The sequence below is a fragment of the Mya arenaria genome, chromosome 9 (genome assembly GCF_026914265.1).
Source record: "Mya arenaria isolate MELC-2E11 chromosome 9, ASM2691426v1".
Taxonomy (NCBI): domain Eukaryota; kingdom Metazoa; phylum Mollusca; class Bivalvia; order Myida; family Myidae; genus Mya; species Mya arenaria.
Genome location: NC_069130.1, coordinates 18,252,515 through 18,269,136, shown reverse-complemented (window position 1 = coordinate 18,269,136; position 16,622 = coordinate 18,252,515). Strand labels below are relative to the sequence as shown.

Sequence of the window (16,622 nt, the reverse complement as noted above, 5' to 3'; positions counted from 1 at the left end):
GTAAGAACATACAGAGTAGACGAACATTCAAACTTGGTGATAAACTTCTAAATGAAGCAAAGGACTATACTCATTTGGGAATTAAATGTGACGCGCATCTAAATACTTCGGATATTATTCGTGACGCATATACCAAACTGAAGGGAACGTTCATCAGCATTTGTAATAGTGGTTTACATCCTGAAACTCTTAACCCGCTGACGTCAAAGACAATATATACATCTATTGTCATACCGAAGACTTTATATGGGTGTGAATTATGGTCATTCATATCGCCATCGGACTTACTGAAACTAGAAAGAGCGCACCGATTTTGCATTAAATATATGCAATCACTCCATAAGAGCAGCAATACAGACTGGTCACTCTGTGCTTTAGCTATTCCACCCATTGAAACATATGTGGATTTGCGAAAACTTCAATTTTTCGGGCAATTATGTCGGCTCCGAAATACATATATCGCTAAACAGGTGTTCAACATACGACTGTGTACGTACCTTGGATATGATAACCAATCTCGTGGCTGTATACCAGATTTTTACAGACTGTTATCGAAATACGGACTTCTAGATATATTGCTAAACTACATGCATAGCGGGACCTTTCCGTCACAATATACGTGGAAAGCAATCATTGATACTTACGTCAAAAATCCAATTCTCGTAAGTCAGTATAGAAGACTAAATCGGTCCAGTTTCAGCCCATTCGTTTGCACTGTACTAAGGGAGAAGACTGGAGCAACCTTATGGGAAGTGTCAAGAAATAGTCCTAGATTATCTCCCCTGTGTTGCACAATACTTCGCACAATGTGTCAACTCGTTTCGAACAACTTTACGAGACGTTGCGTCAAATGTGATATGCTGACAGATAATATGGTTGTTCACAGAATTTGCTTTTGTCTCAAGTTGCAAAATTGTAGACTGAAAATGTGGGATTATTTAATGCTCAACTTTATGAACTTCAATAACTTGCGCACGATGAGCCCATTGATACAATCTGTTCATATTCTATCTCAGGCAGGAACAGTGGATAGTACAATGTCAATGAGTGATTTGTACCTTGCTAAAATCATATGTAGCTTGTGTCAATAACTTGTTGAATTAAGTTCATCCAGAATTAGGTATATTGTAAAATCACACTTTGCTTTCCTAGTTATTTCGTTTTTCGCACTAGCTTTGCATTTATGTGTGTAATTATACCTAGGAATAGAGGGCTGCTCTAAATCTAAATATTTCTTACCAATGCATAATTTTGTTATCTTTCGAGAGTACTTGATATTTTATTCTGTTTGTCTACTTGTGTACATAATATGCATGTTTGGTTTACTCGTATTGTTTGAATATTATTTTGTTAAATGTAATTCATAATATGTGTCATTATTTGTATATATATCAATGTTTTGCTCTTCATTTCATGGAGGAATTAAAAAGTATCTATCTATCTATCTGTTATAAGTCATGTAGTACATCTTGTTACGCATGTGCGTGGAATGTATCCTCTCCGGACATGTAGAAATTGTATAAGTCACAATAATATCACGTGGTTGTTATAAGTCATGTAGAACATCTAGTGACGCGTGTGCGTGGAATGTATCCTCTCCGGACATGTGGAAATTGTATAAGTTACAATATTATCACGGGGTTGTAATTATTCATGTAGTACATCTAGTGACGCGTGTGCGTGGAAGACTTTTGGAAGGACAAAACGACAAAAGGAATAAAACTTCTCATCAACTGTGTTATATTTTATTTTCACTTCAAAAGCATTAATAAGCAATAAGTGCTAACATAGATAAACGTATGGCATCTAATGGCTAACGAGTAAATACAGTGCATAACCTTGCTTTCAGTGCATCAACAAATACAAAACACGTTTAAAACAAGTTCCTTATGGCGAGTATAGTGGTTGATCACTTACGATGCTTTAACTAAGAAACAATTCAATTTTCAAAACTGACCACTTCTACAACTACTAATTTGTCATCCCATTGTATAAGATAAAAAGTAAATAGATATAGTCCCCATTTAACGCAATAAGTCGTGAATGTACCTTTTAAATAAAACATTATTGGATGTATCCGTACTTTAGGTAATCAACTCCGTTAATTACTAAAGCCAGGATGGCCACGGCGATAGAGCATCGAACTTATAATCGCCAATATCTATAGTTATGATTTCAAGTCCAGTGTGTATATATTTTAGATTAACTTTGCTTTTTATGGGTTTTTTTAACACTGAAAGATTTATGTTACAAGACAAAGACACCCGTGAAGATCTATAACGAACTTAAGCAATTGGGTCCGCAAATCGTTTGGGTGTAGCAGACCAAACCTGTTCTTTAGAGCTCCTAAGTTTGGTCATAGTTTGAACATTCCTTTATTGGCAGTCTGAAGTCTTATTCCGACACAAGTAATCGGTCTGAGACAGACACAGACTCAAAGGATGCAGTTTTGAATTAAGTGAAATGAAGAATGTTTCGCGATAAAATAAAAACCAAACGTTTTAAAAAATCAATATCTAAGAGTAATCTTAAAATTAAATGAACATTTTTTAAGTATTTTATATTATCGAAACCTGTAGTTTTGATATTTGTTACCAGCAAACACCCCAAACACCTCCAACACTATAAACAAACAACTCACACTTTACACCAACAACAACAACAGAAAAAGAGCTTTAGAGCTACATGGTTTCGAACCAGTTTCCTTCAGGTTCATAGCTCGGTACTTTGACAACTGTGCTATATCAGTTACTGGCAAAACAGGTCATTCACTTAGTTTAAAAAATAAGTATGTTCGAAAGGGAAAGTAACTCTTGAAGCAAAATGACGTTAAAACGTGACTTTACCCAATACAGGCTACTACTTTAGATGATACAGCCTTTTATTTCACGTATTTTTTTTTGTTTAACGACTTTATCGATTTTATAATAATTTGTATCTACTTTTTTAAACAGATGAATCATGCTCATGTTTTTTCAACTGGGAGAAATTTTGATAGGCAAACACACATGGAATATACGTGTAGAACTATTTTAGATTGCTATAGATGAAATAATACAAGTCACAAAATCAACAATGAAACAATCACATCAAAATTTAAATTAGTTAAGCCATAATTATGGTAAATAATACACACACATAAAACCCCACAACCTTTCACTACAAAAGCATTAGTAGGTGTACACAACATAGAAATATAGGATCTGACTTGAGTTGACATTTAATACAAGATTTTATTAAACGAGTTTATGAAATTTGTTAGTAAGCGAGCATCTGGCGAGCTTAATAACAACTTTTATGGACGAGTTTAATTAAATTCGTGTATAAAATGACAACGAATGTCAGATCTTTTTTATCACATGCTTAAAACGGTGTTTTTATTACCAATTGAGTTCCACTTTCTGAACCGATTGTTTGACAGCCAAAGTACTCAGAGTAGAATGCCAACGATGCGCCATATAAATAGTTCCAAATTAAAATGACAAAAGTAGCTAGCAGTTATCAAGTTTTAATTCTGATAAAGCGCTTACCAAGTCACAACTATAAAAATGTGTAGTAAAATATTCAACAGCATGAATAACGAACGATTTTAACCAACCCCCCCCCCCAATAAGTACACAATTTGATGACGTCACACTCAGAGTACATGCATTTACGCGGTTTATGTGACCTACATCGGTCTGTCAAGTTTTACTGTGTGCACGGATTTAAAAGTTATTCGCTGTCGCTTTCTACGATGATTTTGCAGCGTTTTCTTAGTGTACAAACATGGTAGTTTAAAAATAACTCTGTTCTAAAGGGCAAGTAACTCTTGAAAGATAATCAAGCAAAATGACGTAAAATAGTGACCTTACCCAATACAGGCTACTTTTTTAGATGATACAGCCTTTTATTTCATGTCATTTGTTGCTAAACGATTTTATCGATTTTGTAATAATTTGCATCTCCTCTTTTAAACAGATGAATCATGCTCATGTCTTTAAAACGAGAGAAATTTGATAAGCAAAACACGCATTTAACATATGAGGAGAGCAATTTCAAAACGATATGATATAACACTTGTCACAAATCAACATTGAAGCAATCACAATAATGCATACAATAGTTCAGCTATTGACAGGTTGTTGCTCCAGGGACAACGGATCTAATGACAATGGTAGCCGACTGTTGCTATACATGTATGCAAAATTTAAGGTATATTTTGTGAGATAATAATATATTCACTGCTCACATGTTAATATAAAACTGTTAGTATGCACAAACTGTTACAAGTTCTTGAAAATAGTTTTGTAAATCAAACATTAGTGCAGGTATGGTTCACAATCTGAATTAAATTGAAATCTTGTAACTCTCGAGTATGATTTCAACTCCAAATTGACTCAACCATGTTTCACCCCAGGAACATGATTTGAACAATATTGGTAAAGAACCATTACATCAGCATACCAAATACCAAAAGTCTAGGCCATGCGGTTTCAGAAAATAATTTAAATGTTTTTACTTTAAACGTATATTAAAACCTGGGACCCCCATAAAACTTGTGACCGTCGGAGCGGGGCTATTTTTTACCACAGGGACAGAAGTTGAACAATCTTGGTAAAGCACCACTACATACGGCATCAATGCGGTCTATGCTTTGCGGTTTAGGAGATGATATTACTATATAAGTATATAGAATACTGTTGCCCAAGCGGTGAAACTTTTGACCCCACGTTCATAATTTGAACAATCGTGGAAAAGGACCATAACGTGAGGCTGCATTCCAATCAACACGGGTTTAGGCCATGGAGTTTCAGAGACGATGCTAGACGAAGGTCGGCGGATATATGACGATCACAATAGCTCATCCTAGGCACTTCATGCTCAGGTGAGCTAAATATTAGCTATACGTTATAAAACTAGATATAAGTATAACAGTTCATGAGATTTCAGCCTAAAACTATGCACATGAAACAACAATGTGACATATTTAATAATATATAACACACATTGGTACTTACATCAAACACTCAGCAAACAATAGTTGTTGCTGAAAGGCCTTCCACCGTGTTTTCGTCCAGTTTAAGAAATATATTCGCATTTGTATAACCAGGAAATGAATTGAATTCACTATGTTTTTAATATATTTCTTCTTTTTTTGAAAATATTATTAGGAAATCATAATATATTGTTGACTGGGGAGTTTGAAGCATTTCGACAAAAACATATAATTATATTGTATATCAAAATCAGATAAAAAATTATTTTGTTAATATTGCTCAACTCCATATCACACTAAATATGTTGTTAAGGATGCATGTTTTTTTCTCTTTAAAACAGTTTAAATTAGTTAAGCCATAATAATGGTAAGTTCCTCAAAACTAAACAAAACAAGAACTCTTGAAAGGATATTTACTTTTGGCCTTCCCCACCCACTTTGTCACTGTGGAAAGCCCTTAACATCAACACATTTCGTGTAACACATGCCGTTTGTAATTTAATTACAACCAAAAAAAAACTGCTAAGAGTGCTTATAACTACATGACACATGAAATAATATTTCATAAGAGTAAAATATATATCATGCTATCTAAAGCTACGCTTCACAAACACAATAACAATATCAAAGAGAAGCGTCAAACACTCGTCTATTGTCTATTGTTTACATGATACACGCATTACTCAACAACTATCAAATTCAGTTTTATTTGCCCTGCTTGACCATACATGTCATTTTTATTCAGAACATAAATTTTATTGAATATACATGTAATATTTTTGTATATTTCAGTTCACTATATACATTTAATTTCTTCCTTTTTTGTAATGAAAGTAATGTCTTTCAAATAAAAAGGATAAACTATTTAAAAGTGATTGTAAACTCAAAATTAAGAGTTTATATTATGCTTAATTTCAATTTCTAGCTGATGACAACTGATATGAATGATTGATTAATTTTAAAATCAAATGATCTGTCATTATGATCAATGCATTGATTAAAAATTAACAGTTTTCACATCTGAGCAGATTTGACTCAATATATTAATTAATTATTTTCCTACCTTTATGTAAATGAGTATAATTAGATTTTTTTATCTACTTTTTACGTATTTTACTTTTTAACATTGTAAAATAAGTATTACTGATCCTATCCTTTTTAAACCGAGTATGGCATATAGTTTTTTTTTATTTTTGCATATTGAATAAGGGAAACTTTTACATATTTCATGGTTGCTTAGCAACACACTTATAAAATGCTATGTCCCTTAGAAACTTATGTTCACTTCTTAGTTATTAACTTAAAAGCTGTATGACTCAAGTACGTAAATGAGTTGTTAAATTACATTTATCATATTATCAATAAATGTTACTTTTAAAAACAGGATTCTTCTTCTAAATTTGGTTAATAAGCCAATCTAACAATTCTTTGTTTTCCCTAACGTTTCACTGTAGTTGGAGATTTTTTAAACATTTCAGCTTGTATACCCTGTTTATATATTTAAATGATGGTAAACGTATTCCATCCATATTGTAAATGCGTGTTTTTTTCTTGGAAATGGATGTGGAATATTTGCTTGGTTTTGAAAAAAAATCTTTGGTTGCCTAGCAACAAATTCTTCCAGAAAAAATGTTTACCTATCAAAGCATGTGTTAACTCTTAATAAAACTTATTAATTACGTTCAATATGTCTTTCTTTGTGAGTGTTTAAATCAATAATTACTTAAGCACATTTCATGCTATTAAACTTAATCATTTTATTGAGCAAAAATGTATTTAAACATAAGCAATTGGATAAAAAAGCTATCACAGGAATGTGATAAATGCCACCGATCAGGTCTAGTCAGAGTGATAGCCAGTTGACATCAAAGTATAACATTGACCATTGAGGCGAGAGAATAAGTGTCATGTGAGAAGCACCATCCCATACTGCTGGACATTTATATGAAGTTTGGTCCAAATAGGTTAATCACATCTTAATTCAAGTGAAACGGGCGTAGACACGGACGAACGGACAGTGTGACTACTGGATGGGACCAAGAAATTAGCTATTAGGAACAACAAAACCATAATTATTGACAACAATCACCCAATGTTTTAATATTAAAATTATCATTAATTACACCGACTGCTAAAGAATCAATATGAAGTCAAACATGATGAGGTTTGATACACTCATATATATTACCATTTGACTATATAAATGATATACATAGAGGATATATGTTGATTTCAGTGTACGATCGTATTTTATATCACGAGTGTCATAGAAAATATTGTTTTGCCATGATCACGAGTGAAATTAAATACGATCTTACACTGAAATCAACACAATGGTCTATTTTTTTTATGGTTATTTTCGGAATTTTTCTGTATACCCCCCCCCCCCCCCTTGAAAAGAGAGTTGGTTACGCCGCTACCCATGGGACGCCCCTCAATCAAAGTCAACAGTTGATAACTGTCATTTTTTATTTTCGGTTCGTGGATAAATCGTTCCGTAAAAGTGTTTTTTATAGTTTATTGTTGAGTCGGGTTTTTGTTTTAATTTAAATTGTTAATGAACATTAAAAATGAAGTTTTACTAATGCAACAATGTTCCAAAATATAACAGTTAATGCACGATTGTTCTTTTAAATTAAACTGGGCATGAATACAAGACCAAATTACTACGCCGCCATTTATTGAATGAAAATTTGAAAGTACAAACGTGTTAGCAAAAAAAAAATGCGGATTATCATTGGATTTAAAACATTTTTCATAGTTTTAGAGTTTGTTACATGATACATGAGTATTCATTCATTATTCACTGTCAGATACTAGTCTAATTTGCTCGAAGACGGGTCGTTTTACTGATAAAGAGTGAAGACCACGCCAGGTTGGTGAAAAAATTTGAGGCGTGGGGGGATAAAAAAAATCAGTGAATATTGTGTTAATCTTAAGGGAAATTCGTATTACAAAGTCAAACTTTTTGAATACATGTGATAGATAATATATTTTTATAACATAAAAAATGTTCGAGCAGTTGATTTCGTCTGTAATTTGTTTTGTACGAAAGCAAAGGTTCGAACATTCCTTTAAAGTTCAATAAAACGTTTGAAGAATAGGATTACAATATTTCTAATATAATGTCATTTGTTCCAAAAAAAAAACGTTATTTAAATTTAATCAACCTTTCATCAATATCAAATTATTGGCAACAATTTCTGGTTTTAAAGTGATGTGTTAGTTTTGCTCTCGGGAAAGGTACTACAATGGATTTTCAAAAAATGGTGCTTAAAAGTGATATTTTCATTCCTTAGGTTAAATTCGAAAGATGCTTTGGAATCGATGAAATCATATTTTTCATCTTGAAGTATAGCACAAAAACTACGGGGAGAAATCAGACTTGTATTTTATCAAGTATTCTGGGTACACCTGACCGAGTTCAAAGATAACAAAAATCTTTGGATCTGTAACACTATCAACGCAAGAGTCGTACAAAGGACTCGACAGATCATGGGGGTCTTTCTGTGGGGGTCTGGTGTATGATTTATCTCCCTTTGTGTAATCTCCCACTAGCACCTTAGCAATAAACATCCCCATGGTTTCCTTCTGTCTGTCTGTGTAGCAGTTTGAGTATTTGGCAGTGGTTGCAAAGTAGCTGCCTTTTCCATAAGCTGTACCTGCAAAGTAATAGGTAATATAATAATCACTTATTAAGTGTTGTTCAAAAAACATACCAATAATGCAAAATATGAGTACAACAGGCCAACAGTCAACTGTATTTCGGAAAAATAAATTAAAGGTTTCAAGGGGGCTAATAATCAAAACCTGTTTCAAGAATGTCAATTATGGCCAATAATTTTAACTTATGTTTCATGCATGGAAGTATTTGACGATTCTAGTATGGCAATTTTGGTCAATGCTTCAAGCGTTAGACTTGTAACCAATGTTTTCAGAATCAGAATTGCAACATATCAATCCAACATGACAGCATGCCCGAATCTTTAAAGCATGTCAATCTTTGAACCATCCATCCAGCATGACAGTTTTAACAAATCTTTTCGGCATGACAATTATAAGGATTTCAACTTTGACAAATACATGAAGCATGATAACTTCAACCAATGCTTCAAAAACTTTTCTTTTAACAAATGCATCTAGCTGAACATTTCTGACCAATGTTTAAGCATGATTTTTTAGTATGGCAAAGTTTGACCAATATTTCATGCACAACAGTATAAACCAATGTTAACCAAAGTATAAACAATATTTTAAACATGACATTCTTTTAACCATGCAAAATGGCAAAGGTTTTTGGCATGACAATTGTTGTCAATGTTAAATGCATGACAATTTATGACAATGTTAAAATCATGACGATTTATGTCAATTTTAAAAGCATGACAATTTATGTTTATGTTAAAAGCATGATAATTTATGTCAATAAAAAAAGCATGACTTTTTTATAAATTTCGGCGGCATGATATGTTTTGTCAATATTTAAAGCATGGCAATTTTTAGTTTATGTTAAAATATGACATGTTTAAGCAATGTAAAAAACATGCAAACTTTTACAATATGAATTTCTACCTGAAGCAGTTCCACTCAGCCTGAAGTCAAAACCTTGTCTGTAGATGGCCTCCACGGTGTCATTACTGGTGCCATGGAAGAGTTGTCTCTCCTCCACATCTACGCCCTTGTTCCTCTTTTTCAGTTTATCTTTTTTACTAAAGCGGTAAAAGTTTATATGCTTATATAAAAAGTTATATAAACTACAACCGTGAATGTATAAACATATTACATAACCTAGACATTTTTGGCATGCTGGCATGTTCGTTTTTGATGACTGCGGCAGATATAAATAGTAGAGCATGACGATTTTTACTACTACAATAACTATAATAAGTTAGTCATGTTTGAAATAACTTTATTAGCTGCAGTAATGGGAAATCATTTAAATAAATAAAGCAACGGCGGCGGAACATGTCTCAGTAAACTTATATTTTAAAATTGCAATAAGGTCATGTCCAAGTATTACTAACATAATCGACAAATAATTTTAAATTTTGATGCCAGGTGACCACATGTAATTGTGGTCTATTTTGAAAGAGTACTACTTGCTGGTCACTAAAAATGGGTAAATAAAATGGCTAAAATTACATTACAGATAAAGTTAAGGCAGTTTGTAATTTTGTTCATTAATTCGACTCAATTGAAAGTAAAATGACTGAATTTTCAATGTTTCATGGTCAAAAAAGCATGTTTGCAATATGTTTATTGGTATAATATTTAGATATTTTTCCTCAACACATTAAATACTTTTAACATAAGCAGAGAGTGCCACCTACATCTATTTTGATTCAGAAACTTACTTAATTAGTGGTACTTGTGGTACTCTCCACTGTGATTATTATACTGGTCATTCCACAAATTTTAAAAAGACCGCCAACTGTCACAAAATACGCCCATTCTAGTTCAAGGACACCAAGTTTGAAGAAAGGTGGTTGTATGTTAAGCCTAATTTAAGGAGCGGACCCTGTAAAGACAGTTTTCCTAATTTAAGGGTCATAACTATTTAGCGACATGGCTGGTTATCGAACCTGACCAAGATATTCTGCCCACAAACATTCTGACTAAATTAAGTGATTATTGGAAAAAAGGCTTCTAAATTCATAGATTGGACAATAGATTGGGCAATGCAAGTTTTAGGTCATTTCTATAATTAAAGGGTGATTACTCTTGAGTGACTCAGCTATATGACTGGTTAACAAACTTGTCAAAGATATTCTTCCAATTAACATTTTGACCGAATTTGTTGATGGTTGGACAAAGGCTTCTAAAGTTTTTGATCGGACAAGTGTTGCGAATAACGCGATTTATGAACTTGACACATTAAATGTATTATGTTAAATATTTTTTTATTAAAGGTGTTGTGCCGTTCGATGGGTTCATTTATTATGTATTGCTTCGTTAAAACCTTCCCGCCAAAACTTTATTCCCCACCTAAATTGACTCTTGCAAATGCTCCGTCGAAGTCGTTAGCATGATTTCTTTGTGGTGTTCATTGCAGAAAAATATAAATAATGGGTGTATAATTTGGCATATTGGTTAGACTAAATTGTATTTACTAAAGATTTCAACGATTTACTAAACAAGGGTTCATTAAGTTTGTGTTGTAAAATCAACGTTTAAAGATATAAACTGTGTTTATATCGCATATAAAAAACACTCAACGCATCAGTGTGTTTTTTACTATTGAAAAGTATCGGTGCTGTTAAAAATTGTCATAGCCTTAGTTAGTTTTGTTATAACCTTATGTTTTAGATAAGGTCGCCACAACAAGACTAATTTGAGGTAACTCTCGAGTGACTTGAGCGATTTAGCTTGTAATCGAACTTACAACAGATATTATGCCCGCACATATTCAGAGCAAATTTGGCGATGATTTGTCAGGGGCTTCTAAAGTTATTGAGAGGACAAGCCAACATTAAGTGTTTTTTCTATAATTAAAGGGCAATAACTCTTGAGTGACTCGAGCGATATACATGGTTATCAAACTATGCCCATTCACAGTCTGACTAAATTTGCGGATGATTGGCCAACGGCTTCAAATGTTATTGTACGAACAAGACTTTAAGTTGCTTTCAATAATTTAAGGGCGATAACACTCGAGTACCTTTAGCGATATTGCTGGTTATCGTTTAAGATATTAGGCCAATATACATCCTGATCAAATTTGGTGATGATTGAGCAAAGGCTTCTAAAGTTATTGAGCGGGCAACATACTGGACGCCGAGCGAGAAAACGCCCGCCCGCCCGTATGCCGCTGGTAGAACTATAATATGTCCCGTTTTGTATTAAACAAAGCGTATAAAAAGCGGACAAACAAGCCCTTACTCGTCATTACCTAAGATAGTTATACCAAAGGTCACCATTTTCCACCCTGGAGATCGACACAATAGTGTCCGTCTTTCTATCCATGGTCTCAAAAAACATGCTTTTAATCTTATTGTACTCAGTGTTCATACTGGGATTCCGCTCATCAAGCTGAAAACAGAGACGTTTAAATATGTGATTAATTTTAATTCTAATATGATTAATCTCACTAAGTTATCACAAGAATTTCACCCGCAGGAGGGTGTTCAATTCTCAGCAGCGTCACACCAAAGGTGTTAAAATGCTACAGGTAAAATAGCTCTGCAAGCTTAGGTTGTCTTTTATCAAATGCGACATTTTAAATAATACATTTGAATTTATTTACATGGAAGTTGAAGATTTGTCCTTTATGTAATGATTGTAATGAAGATTATGAACACTTCTACATTAAACATCCAGTTCAATTGACAAATTTGTTGAATGTTTTACATGATGTTTTGAAAAGAATGAAAATGCAGAAAGTAATTAAGAATATAAGATATATTGTTATAGGTGACACAATAAAAAATAATACACTACTGTAAACATTGTTTTAAATCAGATAACCTATTGTATTTACAAGACCTACCGTTAAATTGAAATGAGAACTAAACCGATAAATATTATATACCATATAATATGTAATGTGTTGATAGTGCTTCAAACTCTTTTAAAAAATAAATGCATTTCTACGAACGATTATTTTAATAATATAAGAATATAATGTTAAAGCAACTTTTCAAAACATTTACCGTTTAACCCATTTATTAAACTGTAATTGTTCTGCTTTATATATATATATATATATATATATATACAATTGTATGTAAGGTTTGTTCTATAAAATAAACAGATTTTCATGCAGAAGCAATTCACACCCAACCCAATTTTTATAAGAAATATGTTAAATGGGAACGTTAAACTCATAAAAGTACAAAATTTAAAATCCAAAGGTCATAAGTATCTTGTTCAATACATTTTTATATAAAAAGAAATCCTTACTGGAACGAGCTTACAATGGTTCAACAGTTCATCGGTTGGTCTCAGATTCCAGTGTTGCGGAGCGACAGGGACAAACCCTGATGTTGCAGATCTTGCAGGTTTCTGTATTATTGGTCTGGCATGGACAAACAATATAGTTTATACTGTATACAGTTTGAAGAGTTTAACATATAGGCATGATAAATATACTGTGTTGTTTTGATGATTGTTTATAATAGAAAAAAATACTAATCGAAAAGGTCAAGATCAGGCACTATCGATATAGTTTTTTAATAAGTGATAACATTAATTATATTGGCAAATTGGACAAAACAGACTTACTGTTTCTTGCGACTTTCTAACTCATCTTTTGATACGAACTTTGGTCGTCTTGATACTTCTCGCTCGGTCTTGAAGACAAGGTTACGCTGCACCATATTTGCAAAGTCTAGAACATACTCATGCCCTTGAGTACTAAACTTAAGCTGGCCATCGGGGTTTGAGATGTAAGCTTGTTCTAGGTCCTGGCTCGAGATTGTTGAACGGTATCCATCTGCATCCTGAAAAATGAAAAAATAAATGAATGCTTCTCGGTGAATTCTAATGTTTATATCACTACTGTAAGTCCTTGTTATATTTTCACTGATTTGATATAAATTGGTTTCTGTTTTGGATTCTAAAATTATTTTCAGCTCGCCAAGGTTGATTCTTTTAGATGGTGTCACTGATATCTAAATCTGACGCTCTCTGTGCCCTCAGTCTGAATCGGATTGAAGTAAATCTAAGAAGTATAAATAAAATACTTTTTGACGTCGAAAAAAGTAAACTGATGCTCGCGCGAAAGTTATAAATGTTCACGGAAAAAATCATCTAGGGCCGTATTCATAAAGCATGTTAGTGAAAATTGTCAACTTAGTAAAAATGCGTTTCTTTTCTTAGCTGATATTAAAGAAAACAAATATGAAAATAAGCAAGAAAAAAGTAAAAATGATTAAGGCAAATGAAAATAAAATGTATTTAAACTATTCGTTGTTAAAAAAAAACGAAAGTTGAAAGAAGCATTATGGAAACGGCCCCTGGTCGTATGTCAAAACCCACAGCAGTTCTAAAAAAAGGTCCAATTTCCCTTGAATGGCCACCATAAATATTGTATGTATGGAAATAATGTCATAATAGTATGTTTTTCCTGAATTTTCCAATTACGCCAATCAAATTTTTATTATGTTATTAAATTTTAGCAAACAAGAAAACTCTTTGAGTAATTTCAAATTTTCTTTCACTCGTGTAACAGAAAATTATACTTTCACTTGAAGCTGTGCCACGTGCAGACAGCACTGAACGAATTGCTTTCTGTGATCACACAGTGGATTTTATTTTAGATCTGACACCGAAATAAAACAAGTATTTACTATGCTAAAATACAAGGGTGTAGATAAACAGTTCAAGCAAAACACTATAATCTTAATCAGAAATTAATTTTCAAAATTTTCTAAAACTCCTGAGGAGTGTACATGTCGAATTTTAGGAGCCAACAATGTGTTTACTGTAACAATTTTATGCTACCAATATTTTATATACAAGACAGTTCACAACATAATTATTTACACATTTTAAGTCTGTGCAAGTTTCAGCAAATTAAAGAGATTAATTTCGAATTAGGACTTTTCAAATCAGATTTATCACATGTCGTGAGAGCTCATTTTCCTAGTAAAGGACTCAGTGATCCTAACTTTTGACCTTATGACCCCCAAATCAGTAAGAGTCATATCTTATGGCCATGACATATTAATGTGCACGCAAATGTTATGGATCGGAAACGAAAGTATGACGCCGTGGACGATGGTGACACCCGACAAAGTAAGCCTGCCATGCTTTTCAGGCAAGACAATTAAAAATTGCTCTTGAGCAGGAGCTACAAACATAAAACAAAGTTTGAGTAAAGGACAGGGTGCTACAGAAGAGGGACCGGGTGTTAAGGGGGCACATTGTATTGGGCTGTGAAAACTTGAACGTTACTAATTTGACCGAACATATTAGGAGTTGTGTTTAAATGAAGTCATATTTAGTTTCAACTGCCTAAAATATAATAACTGTATGCATTTATTATCATAGTTTAAATCAAAACAAAATAAATATTTAATTATCTTAAGCAATTAATTCTACAAAGGCAGAAAGGTGCACATGCTGAATTAAGGGCAGAAGGGTGCTGCCAAAAAAGGACAGACAGCAGCACCATTCCATAACTCTTTCACAAAAACGCTATAAAACATGAAACATAAAGGTTTACTATGACACTTACATCACCATATTTATTCCAATCCCCATTCTCTGCCATCCAAAACCACTGCCAGCTTGTTGCAAGGGGGTGCGAATCCAAAATTGCCGACGTCTCTGTTGACACCCGATGGAATGTCAGTTGCTTGCCTCCACCCTCTGCTTTCATGGTCTTGAACTTCAGTTGCACCAACATAGCTCTGTGATGGAGAACAATAAACATAAGATAGAGTAGTATTAAGATTATAATTTCGAAAACTGAAATTGTCACAGGTCTGGAACGCCCATTACAATTTTTCTTTTTCTAAACGTCACAATTGCCATCATCTGACCAAAACATATATACAAACATAATATGACCACGACCTAGTGCATACCAAGTTTAAACATTCTTTAACAATTATTGAAAAGTTATTGATCATAAACGCAATGTGACACAGAAGATGACGCTGTTAATGAGAATAACACTGTCTAGTGTTGTTGCAAACATATTGAATAAGTGATTTGTAGATTGAATATCAATGGTGTTCTCGAATTGTAGACTAATATGTGCTACTGCTGTTGTTTTTATATTTACGCAGTTATTTAACAACTGTTGGATTTTGTTTTTTCTCATTCTAACAAGGGCTTTTATCTACAATTCTTAACGCCAGAGTGATGACCCTTGCAACACATATGTGTACTATCTCCGGCAACATGTATAGCATGTTTCATTTAACTATCTTTAACAGTTTTTGAGTTATTACCAATGGTCAAGTTTCTGCATAAATAACGCCAAAAACGACACCAAGTCTATCACAATACTTAGACCTTTTATCTTAAAAAACAGAATAGCTAATAAAACGATCAGATAATTTCTTGCTGCTACAGAAAAATATTCCATTAAATTTAAATAATGCCAGCTTTGTCAAACTAAATAGACCAACATACCCAATAAACAAACTGTATTCAACTTTGGCTGGATCGCTGTAGTGCAGTTCCATACGCATGTTTTCCTGGGGTTCGACTGTTTCCCAGTTAGCACTGTCATCAAACCGGTAGAACCACTGGTACAGTAGTTCACAGTGGTAATTAAAACACCTTTCAAAGTACGCGCATCGACTCTGCAAAACAAGAAATCAACGAAAACTCAACGTTAACGTGCAATGCGCATGAAACTTGCTAGAATATATATAGATGTGTTAACAGGGGTAAAGCCAATTTGGATGTTGCCAACTAGGGATCGTATTCATAAAGAATCTCAGTGTATTGTTTTACTCGAAGTGATCATTTTTTTCACCAGATTTATTTTCACCCTCTACTGCTCATCAAATTGATTTATTTGCAACCATTATCTAGACTATTTTCTTGCTTATTTTCATATTTTGTTGTACAAACATTGTTAATTTTCTTTCATTTCAACTTAAAAACGGCAATTTTCCTAAATTAAACATTTAATCATAATTTCGTTTTGAACACAGCGCCATGAACAGGACCCAGTCAATGGCCCTAA

At 33.2% G+C, this 16,622-nt stretch overlaps 1 protein-coding gene across 6 annotated transcripts in view; it reads right to left on the bottom strand.

Moving 5' to 3' along the window:
- Nucleotides 1-1,729: 1,729 nt before the first annotated feature.
- LOC128202934 (protein mono-ADP-ribosyltransferase PARP12-like) overlaps nt 1,730-16,622 on the bottom strand; it is a 35,640-nt gene continuing 20,747 nt past the window's right edge. For all 6 annotated transcript variants that reach the window (XM_052904124.1, XM_052904123.1, XM_052904122.1 and 3 more), the window contains 7 exons: nt 16,061-16,233; nt 15,156-15,330; nt 13,199-13,416; nt 12,878-12,992; nt 11,868-12,007; nt 9,551-9,687; nt 1,730-8,640 (listed from right to left, as the gene is read on the bottom strand). In XM_052904124.1, coding sequence (XP_052760084.1) covers nt 8,345-8,640; nt 9,551-9,687; nt 11,868-12,007; nt 12,878-12,992; nt 13,199-13,416; nt 15,156-15,330; nt 16,061-16,233 — 1,254 coding nt within the window. In that variant the 3' untranslated portion in view covers nt 1,730-8,344. The remainder of the gene's footprint in view (nt 8,641-9,550; nt 9,688-11,867; nt 12,008-12,877; nt 12,993-13,198; nt 13,417-15,155; nt 15,331-16,060; nt 16,234-16,622) is intronic.